Raw genomic sequence first — 10,667 nt, 5'->3', positions numbered from 1 at the left:
TACCAAGGATGGTCATCCTCGTAACATTAGGAAATTTGGGTGGGTGCCTTATGAACAATGCCTACATATTATTGCCCTTAGAGATAGTGACTGGTATGGAACCAAATGGGTCAGATGACCAGGGATTCACTGGGCTGTGCCTAATTGGATCTGTGATACTAGTCCATGGGCTTGCACTGGGATGGACAGGAAGATGAACACTAGGACTTCCCTGGACTCAGGGTCATATACGCAACAATTTAGAGATGACCCCAGCCGATTTACCATTAGTACTAGCCCAATAACAACCAATCTACCATTGGTATGAGCCTGACAAGTCAAGAAATCTGTATTTCACTGGTATGATTATTTAGCAGCTATTTTTGCGCCTTCAGTATGTTACATTCTTCAACAGGACTGGAGAATGTAATCAGCCATACCAAAGCCTTAGTAAAATTCACTCAAGAGGTTTTAAATAATAGTAACCAAGCAAAGAATGTTCACACTGCCACACAGTTGTCCTCATCTCACACACTAGCAAAGTAATGTTCAAAATTCTCCAAGCCAGGCTTTAACAGTATATGAACCGTGAACTTCCAGATGTTCAAGCTGGATTTAGAAGAGGCAGAGGAACCAGAGACCAAATCAGAAACCAACATCTATTGGATCATAGAAAAAAAGCAAGAGAGTTCCAGAAAAACATCTATTTCTGTTTTATTGACTACATCAAGGCCTTTGAGTGTGTGGATCACACCAAACCGTTGAAAATTCTGAGAGATGGGAATACCAGACCACCTGACCTGCCTCATGAGAAATCTGTAGGCAGGTCAAGAAGCAAGTGTTAGAACTGGACATGGAACAACAGACTGGTTCCAAATCAGGAAAGGAATACGTCAAGGCTGTATATTGTCATGCTGCTTATTTAACTTATATGCAGAGTACATCATGAGAAACTCTGGGCTGGATGAAGCACAGGCTGGAATCAAGATTGCCAGAAGGAATATCAGTAACCTCAGATATGCAGATGATGCCACCCTTATGGCAGAAAGCAAAGAACTGAAGAGCCTCTTGATGAAAGTCAAAAAGGAGAGTGAAGTTGGCTTAAAGCTCAACATTCAGAAAACTACGATCATGGTATCCAGTCCCATCACTTCATGGCAAATAAATGGGGAAACAATGGAAACGGTGACAGACTTTATTTTGGGGGGGGGCTCCAAAATCACCACCATGGTGACTACAGCCATGAAATTAGAAGATGCTTGCTCCTTGGAAGAAAAGCTATGACCAACCTAGACAGCATATTAAAAAGCAGAGACATTACTTTGCAAACAAAGGTCTGTCTAGTCAAAGCTATGGTTTTTCCAGTAGTCATGTGTGGATGTGAGAGTTGGACTATAAAGAAAGCTGAGTGGTGAAGAATTGATGCTTTTGAATGGTGATTTTGGAGAAGACTCTTGAGAGTCCCTTGGACTGCAAGGAGATCAAACTAGTCCATCCTAAAGGAAATCAGTCCTGAATATTCATTGGAGGGACTCATGCTGAAGCTCAAACTCCAAAACTTTGGCCACCTAATGCAAAGAACTGACTCACTGGACGAGACTCCGATCCTGCAAAGACTGAAGGCAGGAGGAGAAGGGGACGAAAGAGGATAAGATGGTTGGATGGCATCACCGACTCAATAGACATGACTTTAAGCTCTGGGTTTGGTGATGGACAGGGAAGCCTGGTGTGCTGCAGTCCATGGGGTTGCAAAGAGTCAGACACAACTGAGCGACCAAACTGAAATGAACTGAACCAGGCTATTAGCCTATCGAATTCTGTCTCTATAATGAGAAAAATGCTAGAAGACCACATGACATTTGACATCCTTCAGCAGCTCAGGGAGGCACTTGTGCCATAACTCAAACTGAATCCTGTACCTGATGAATCCTCTAACACATTTAATGAATCATATGAGAAACCGCATTTCTGCCTTAAGTGACCCACTTCCTAGTCTTGACGATCTCTTGAAAAACTGATTTGGCATGGGAAGTTCTTGGCTTAAATATTTACTTATAATTCTAATTAATGTATTAGCTATATTATTTGTATTTTGCCTGTTTTACAAGACTATTGTTCCTTATATTACCAACTGTGTGACTGAGCTTCCAATAAATATAATGACTAGGCAATTTGAAGCAACTGATCAAATATATGGTTCCATATGAGATCAATTACTGTAATAGAGTGATTCTTGATACAGGAAGATGCTACAAGAGGGAATTTTTTCCCGGACTATAACAGACTAGCCAGACAGATGATCCAACATTACTTTTAGCTATTGTTTATAAGACCTAGTCCAGTAATAGCATATTGAGTGGCCTTGCAGCAAAATCTCTGCCAGACCCAGGAATAAGCCTTCCTAGCACCAGTGGACAAAATGGTCATAAAATGCCTCTCAAAGCATGAACAAATTTATTACCATGAGGGGGCCCTAACTACAAACTGGCACCTACCATTGGCATTTGCCATCCACCTCTACAAGGATTAAAGTGGGTGCTGCTGCAGCTGCTGATTTCCAACACTCCCTGAAAGGAGTTCAGGGTGGAAAGCAGAAATGAAGCAGGCTATCAGTAGGACTGATGTTGAAGCTGAAACTCCAATACTTTGGCCACCTGATGCGAAGACCTGACTCATTTGAAAAGACCCTGATGCTGGGAAAGATTGAGGACAGGAGAAGGGGATGACAGGATGAGATGGTTGGATGGCATCACCAACTTGATGAACGTGGGTTTGGGTGAACTCCGGGAGCTGGTGATGGACAGGGAGGCCTGGCGTGCTGCAGTCCATGGGGTCACAAAGAGTCGGACACGACTGAGCAAATGAACTGAACTGACGCTCTGGGAAAAATTGGCAGAACAGGTCTTCAGGTAGATATTTTCAGGAGCCAATTTTATGAGCCCAATTCTTGTGTCCTCTCATATCTAGAAAAGCACTCAGATGGTGACAACTGCTCATGACTAGAAGAAACCTTTTGCAAAAAATATATATATATGTGTGCTTATTTCCATATTTCCCCTTCAGCAAAATCACATATATACTGACCTTCACCCTACCTCTTTGGAAGAGTTTCTCAGGGCTATCTGAGATACTGTCTTCCAGGCTATAGTCCTCACATTTTGCCTGAAATAAAATTTCATTCACAACTCTCCCATTATGTACTTTTTTTAAGTTGGCAGTTGAAATTCCCATATCACCCAGTTACCTCATCATCAACTAATCAACAATACTTGTGTATGAGCTGACCTTGCACCCTGTGACCCTCTCCCTCACAGTTTCAGAAACCTGTCCCTGAAAGCCATTAGGGAGTTCGGGTCATGTGAGCAAGGCGCTTGCCACCCTACAATAAACACGATACATTCCTCCACCGCAATCCAGGGTCAGCAGATTGGCTTTGCTGCACATTGGGCAAGAGGAACCAAGTTTGCTTGTTCAGTAACAACAGTCAAGATCCAACCAGGAAAACAAAGTATTAAAGGGAGTAATTTAATAGGGGAAAACTGGTTACACAGGTAACAAGAAAACTGAAAAGTCAGACATGACAACAGCAGGAAATCATTAATACTTATCTTGTCATAAAGGACAAAGGACGGTCACCAGTCATCAGCTGGAGTTGTGCAGGGGAAGCCAGTACCAAGGAGTGAGGGGAGCTAGTACAGACAAAAGAAACAGATACAGGGAGATACCCTCTTTTCTCCTGCAGTGCCTCCAAAGTCAGCGACAGAAGAAAGCCTACAGCGCTCAGCCTTGCCTCCCATTCCCAGTGCTTCTGGGGCAAGTAAATCAAAGACCTGTACAAGAATACACTGCTGTAGTACTTAACTGGGTTGCACTCTACATCACAAAGACTTCCATACCATCATATTTAAATTCACAATAGACATTTTAAAACTAGGTTTTTCAACCGAAAGCTTCAACATCTACAAAGGCTTTACTGTACTCAAATCGACAGCTGTGTCAATCAGGTCAACGTCCGTTTGAGTGCCTTTGCTGTCCAGGTCCAAAGAAAAGGGAGATAAGAGAGAACTTGTCCTCAAGCTGCTGGCACTGCCTTGAACAAATAAACTTTCACAATTGGGATAGATGAGAACTCAGAGAAAGTGCACCTCAGTGAGAGATGTAAACAACAAGAGGTGCAGCTTACTCGGAATGTCTGAGAACAGGAATTAGCCAAGCAGAAACCAGAGAGCAGGGAAACCAGAAGTCCTAGCAGACACCCAGATGGCTGTGACCTACATAACAAGCCAAGGAACTTCAAGGAGGTTCTGAAAAAAGATCAGAAATTAACCGAGCCGTGAACAAGCGCTTCAGAATTATCTGATGGGTCTGGAAACTTGTACCCGGAGGTGCATCAGAAGCATGACAATGTGGGCCAAAAATATACATATATGACCTGGGGCTTGAAACAATATTGCCAGACCTATGCTGAAACGGGTAAGAGAAGAGAAGCACATCAGTGGGAGTGGGCGGTTAACTCTGCTTCAGCTCTGTAGCATTCCCAAAGACACCACTTACGACCTGAAGCGTGAGCTTCTTAAAACATTAAATTAAAAATTAAGTTATAGATTAGCATAGTTTAAGACCGTATACCCTTTCCCCATTTCTCCCCAATGGCCAAATATTAGAAAACTACAGCACAGAATCACGATACTGATAACCGTAAAGTCAAGACACACAAGTTTCTTTCATTTATAGCCACACGAGCTCACGCCCCTCAACTAACTTCTAATGCTATTATAATTCACCCAAGCCCTGTCCGCGCCTACAGCGGACACTGAAGAAGGTGTCCGGATGCTACACGCAGGGATACAGCCGCGGTCTCAGCTCAAGTGCCAGTCGAGACCACGTAGGCAGTGGAACCACAAGCCCCGCCCCTTCCGTCCCGGCGGACTAACAGCCGCCCGAGGTCCGAGCAGTTTCCAAAGCCGACCGAGTAGAGCCGGAAGTGGGAGGCTGCACCCCACCCCCCACCTCGCGACTTCGCGGAAGCGTCCATCCAACATGGCGGACCTCAACCGCCAGCTGCAGGAATATCTGGCGCAGGGGAAAGCGGGCGGCCCTGCGGCCACGGAGCCACTGCTCGCCGCGGGAGAGGCGAAGGAGTCCGCGGCGGGGGCCAGGGCGTGGTTCAGCCGCGTAGGCCTGCGCTGGACGTGGACACGGAGCCCCGCGGAGCCGGCGGCGGGACAGACGTGCCTGCCCAGCGTGACGCGCACTCAGCGGCTGGCGGCGAGTGGCGTGTGCCTGCTGCTGGCTGCGCTCTGCTTCGGCCTGGCCGCACTCTACGCGCCTGTGCTGCTGCTGCGCGCCCGGAAGTTCGCGCTGCTGTGGTCGCTGGGCTCGGCGTTGGCACTAGCAGGAGGCACACTACTGCGAGGCGGCGCAGCGTGTGGACGCCTGCTGCGCGGCGAGGAGGCGCCCTCGCGGCCCGCGCTGCTCTACGTGTTTGCGCTAGGCGTGACGCTATACGCGGCGCTGTGTTTGCGGAGTACGTTGCTCACAGCGCTGGGCGCCTGCGCACAAGTGGCCGCACTGCTGGCCGCGTTGCTGGGCGTGCTTCCTCGGGGCGCGGGCACCGCTCTGCGCATCACACTCGGGCGCTTGGGCCCGGGCGCCGCCCTCGCCAAGGCGCTCCCCGTTTGAGGCCCGCGGTCCGCGCCGTCGGAAGGACGCAGAATCCGTCCCCAGGATACGCCATCATGGGGACACGGACAACCGGCTCTAGGCCCACCGCCAGCCAAACCAAGGACTGCGCCTGTCCGTTCCCAGACCGCACGGGGTAGAAGCTGGTCCTTTACTGTGCCAGCGAACTGTAAACTGAGACACACAGGAGTTTGGGAAGCTCCTCGATTTCTGCATTTTGTGCTACACTCGGCAGCAAGTGTTGTGAAAACCAGATTTTGTTTTGAATTGGTGATAGGACGCTATGAATATTAGTGATAAATTGTTTTTGCGTTAACCGTGGTCTTAGATTACACTCAGTAAAAAGAGGAAATAGCTTTTCCGTTTTGACTGCCCTTATTTTCCCGGATTTGTCTTTCACGTTTTGTCACCTAAAAAAACCCAGGGGTAGATCGCAGTAGCTTAGTTCCACTAAACGTGCTTTCTTTCGCTTTTGGAAGATTTTCCCCTTGTTCTTCAACGTGAGTGTATCCATAGGAGTTAGCAGATTAAATGCTGACTTTAGCCACTGTAATTTTTTCAAGTGCTTTAGTTAATACGGTTTATCTCAGTTTTCTCTTAGTGGAATTGTTAACATGATGTCTTATAAAATTAAAGGACAGCTGGTTCTGCATTACATAAGGAAACCATGGACCAAGAAGCATGGTATCCAGTAAGGTGCACGTAAATGCTGAGGTCCAAGGACAGAACTCAGCTAAGGAAGTGCCTGGCAGACAGGAAGGTAATTCCACACCAGTTATCCTATTGGATGGGAACCGTGGATTTCTACAGGGTCGTTTTTCATTCCTAATTTTATGATGTGCTTTTGAACCATAGTGTACACTTGATATTCTGATCTTAATGGAATGTAAGGTGCTTTTCATACCTAATTGCCAAATTTTCTTCATTTTTAGATTTAGCACCTTGGTCTAGGACTTACCTTAATTTATTGCCAGAAAGAATGGGCTCAGTATTCTGGTGAAGTCCATAAATAAAACAACATTTTTTCACTAGCTACATATTAACTGGGAAGTAAACTGTATTTAAGAAGTTTTAGTCCTATGCCAGTGGTTCTCAGTTCACATGAGAGTTACTTGAGTCAAATTTCAGTTCAGTCAGAATCTCTGGGTGGGGTGAGGAGGAGATTGGCATCAGTATTGTTTTTTAAGCTTCCCAAATGATTTCCTTTTTCTGCTAAGGTTGAGAACAACTTGAAAGTAATTGTTTCCTGGGACTGGATTAGCATTGCTTAAACAGGCTGTCAGGCAACAGAGTTTTGCCTCTTCCTCCAGCCTCAAAACTTATATTTATAGGTCTTGATCAGTGTCCAACAAGCCCTGCTCCAAGTGGACGCCGAAGTAGACTTACTCCCACTCCCTTACTTTGAAAGAAGGCTGCTTTCCCCCCCATCAGTTAATAGGGTTACCTGCCTCAAGAGGCACTTACTCCCACCCCCCTTACTTTGAAAGAAGGCTGCTTTCCCCCCCATCAGTTAATAGGGTTACCTACCTCGAGAGGCACTTACTCCCACCCCCCTTATTTTGAAATAAGCCTGCTTTCCCCCAGTTAATAGGGTTACCTGCCTGGAGAGGCACTTACTCCCACCCCCTTATTTTGAAAGAAGCCTGCTTTTCCCCCCATCAGTTAATAGGGTTACCTGCCTCAAGAGGCACTTACTCCCACCCCCCTTACTTTGAAAGAAGGCTGCTTTTCCCCCCATCAGTTAACAGGGTTACCTGCCTCGAGAGGCACTTACTCCCACTCCCTTATTTTGAAAGAAGCCTGCTTTTCCCCCCATCAGTTAATAGGGTTACCTGCCTCAAGAGGCACTTACTCCCACCCCCCTTACTTTGAAAGAAGGCTGCTTTTCCCCCCATCAGTTAACAGGGTTACCTGCCTCGAGAGGCACAACTACTGGGTTTGTAAAAGCAAATCCACTGTTTTGGGAGAATGATATATTTTTTTGACTGGAAAGTGTACCATTGGCTGCTTTCTCTACCCCCTAGTTAAATCTGTATTTTAGTTCTAAATTTTAGGCTGAAGATTTTACTGCATTTAGCCCATTTTTATATTGATGCTATTTTTAAAAATTGTTTTTCCAGCATTTTCCCAAGAATTCACTGTCAGGAAATCTGTTTTTATAAAATTCAAAGCACAATATATTGTATATATTTTGACAGTGATGATTTAAAATGCAGATATATACATTAAGTAATAAAAATGTTGAGTTTTCCGTTTTCTCTAAATGAATTCATTCTCAAAATGCAACCTGGTTATCTGCTTACTGAGGTAGTGTTTTTGGAGTTAAAGCCTTAAAATCTTATGATAAAGTTTTTAGCACATGAGTCTCAGAAAAAAAAAAAAAAAAAACGAGCCTAATCTCTAGAAAAGGCAAAGGAACCAGAGATCAAATTGCCAACATCTGTTGGATCGTAGAAAAAACAAGGGAATTCCAAAAAAACATATACTTCTGCTTCATTGCCTGTACTAAAGCCTTTACTGTGAGGATCACATCAAACTGAAAAATTCTTAAAGAGATGGGACTACCAGACCACCTTACCTGTCTCCTGAGAAACCTGTATGCAGGTCAAGAAGCAACAGTTAGAACTGGACATGGAACAACAGACTGATTCAAAATTGAGAAAGGAGTTCATTAAGGCTGTATACTGTTACCCTGATTATTTAACTTACATGCAGCGTAGCATCATGTGAAATGTCAGACTGGTTGAATCACAGGTTGGAATCAAAATTGCCAGAAGAAATATCAACAACCTCAGATATGCAGATAATACCACTCCAATAGCAGAAAGTGAAGAGGAGCTAAAGAGCCTCCTGATGTGGGTGAAAGAGGAGTGTGAAAAACCTGGCTTAAAACTCAACATTCAGAAAACTAACATCATGGCATCTGTCCCATCACTTCATGGCAAATAGATGGGGGAAAATTGGAAACAGTGACAGATTTTATTTTCTTAGGCTCCAAAAAGACACTTGCTGCTTGGAAAGACAGCTATGACAAACCCAGACAGTATGTTAAAAAGCTGAGACATCAGTTTGCTGACAAAGGTCTGTATAGTCAAAGCTATAGTTTTTCCAGTAGTCATGTCTGGATGTGAGAGTTGAACCATAAAGAAAGTTGGGTGCTGAAGAATTGATACTTTTGAGTTGTGGGGCTGGAGAAGATTCTTGAGAGTCCCTTGGACTGCAAGATGAAACCAGTCAATCCTAAAGGAAATCAACCCTGAATTGGAAAAACTAATGCTGACGCTGCAATACTTCAGCCATGTGATATGAAGAGCCAATGCACTGCAAAAGACCCTGATGCTGGGAAAAACTGAGGGCAAAAGGAGAAGCGGAAGACAGAGGATGAGATAATTGGATGGCATCACTGACACAATGGACATGAATTTGAGCAAATTCCAGGAGACGGGAGGACAGAGGAGCCTGATATGCTACAGTCCATAGGATCGTAGAGTCAGACACAACTTAGCAACTGAACAACAATAAACTGTCTATTATGGTTTTGTGCTCTGGATCCCTTTTTATCCTCTTAGAATTTGATTACAACTTCTTTTTAAGCTATACCAGTAGAGGGCATGGAGAAGGCAATGGCACCCCACTCCAGTACTCTTGCCTGGAAAATCCCATGGACGGAAGACCCTGGTGGGCGGCAATCCATGGGGTTGCTAAGAGTCGGACACCACCGAGTGACTTCACTTTCACTTTTCACTTTCATGCATTGGAGAAGGAAATGGCAACCCACTCCAGTGTTCTTCCCTGGAGAATCCCAGGGACGGTGGAGCCTGGTGGGCTGCCGTCTATGGGGTTGCACAGAGTTGGACATGACTGAAGTGACTTAGCAGCAGTAGAGGGCAAATAAAGAATATCCACAAACCTAAAGCAATCTTGAGCCTCCTATAGGTGTGTTTAGAGCAAGGTGCTGATAAACAGGATGTTTTAAATTGCAAAGTAAAGAGAAAATCTCTTGAAGCCTCTAGGTTCTAACACCCTAAAAAAGGCAGTGTTTATGTGTGGTAAACATTTTATCTGCATAAGTAACTTAGCTTTTTACCATTTTTTAAATTAGTGGAGAACCAATTAGGGGTTTTTATATACGCCAACTATGTCAATATCCCTTTTCTAAGCAACTACTGACACTTTCCAGCACCACTAAATTTGTCAAATAAACTTGTTTCCAGTGCCCAGCTGAAGTTGTCGAAGTAGTGAGGGTGACCACAGGATGTCCTTTGAAGAATAAAAAAGACTTTTTATAAAAACAAAGTAAGGGGTCAATATAGAAAGTATCCTGGGATAATCTCAAACTGAACTTTTGGCTTCCAATTCAAAGTGGGCCAACTGTCCTATTCATTTAAAACTAAAAGAATCTGTTGTGGATGAGAACTTCCTGGCTCACTTTTAATTGAACAATCCTCTGCCTTAAACACTGGTGTTTCCACAGAGCTAGTGTGGAAGAGGAAGACATTATTTAAATTTTGCAGAACTGTTTTAAGAAAGATTTTGATCCATTCCTTTTCAACTTAAAACCATTTTGAAATGATTTACAGTATTCAAAAGGTATGTGTAGATGATTTCTAGCTTATGTTCCTCTAATGAGAAAAAAACAAGTCAAGGCTAAGGTGTAATTACTAGAAGATGCAGCCAAGGGAGACCTCTGCTTGGACATCCAGATTTTTTTTTCTTCAGTGTATAATTTTCCATTTGCCACAGCAGGTCTAACTAATAAGGCTTTGAATCTAACTTCAAACCACATTATAGTTTTGAAGTATTTTTCACTATGCTACAAAAGTAAGTGTGACAGAATGGCTAGATAAGAATTTGTTTAAAAACAAAATTCACAGATGAGTTAATTTAGATGACTTAGAGATTCCCATCAAGGATGTTCACAAATGTAAGCAGTAGTTGTACACCTCTCAGCAGACCGGATGCGACGGAAACTAAAGGTTTCCTTAAGGCAAGCACTTGACGACTAG

The 10,667-nt window shown here is 44.2% G+C and overlaps 1 protein-coding gene across 1 annotated transcript; it reads left to right on the top strand.

Moving 5' to 3' along the window:
- Positions 1–678: 678 nt before the first annotated feature.
- On the top strand, positions 679–7,912 carry SFT2D3 (SFT2 domain containing 3). Its single transcript, XM_061432094.1, has one exon. It carries the CDS (start codon positions 4,810–4,812, stop codon positions 5,659–5,661), a length of 852 nt encoding a protein of 283 aa, XP_061288078.1. The 5' UTR covers positions 679–4,809; the 3' UTR covers positions 5,662–7,912.
- Positions 7,913–10,667: the final 2,755 nt, after the last annotated feature.

The sequence above is a fragment of the Bos javanicus genome, chromosome 2, assembly GCF_032452875.1.
Source record: "Bos javanicus breed banteng chromosome 2, ARS-OSU_banteng_1.0, whole genome shotgun sequence".
Lineage (NCBI taxonomy): Eukaryota > Metazoa > Chordata > Mammalia > Artiodactyla > Bovidae > Bos > Bos javanicus.
The sequence above is the reverse complement of the archived record's forward strand: the minus strand, read 5'-3'. Positions and strand labels throughout refer to the sequence as shown.

Excerpts from the sequence above, each read along its gene's own strand:
- SFT2D3 (XM_061432094.1), top strand. The coding sequence starts at position 4,810 with ATGCTACACGCAGGGATACAGCCGCGGTCTCAGCTCAAGTGCCAGTCG.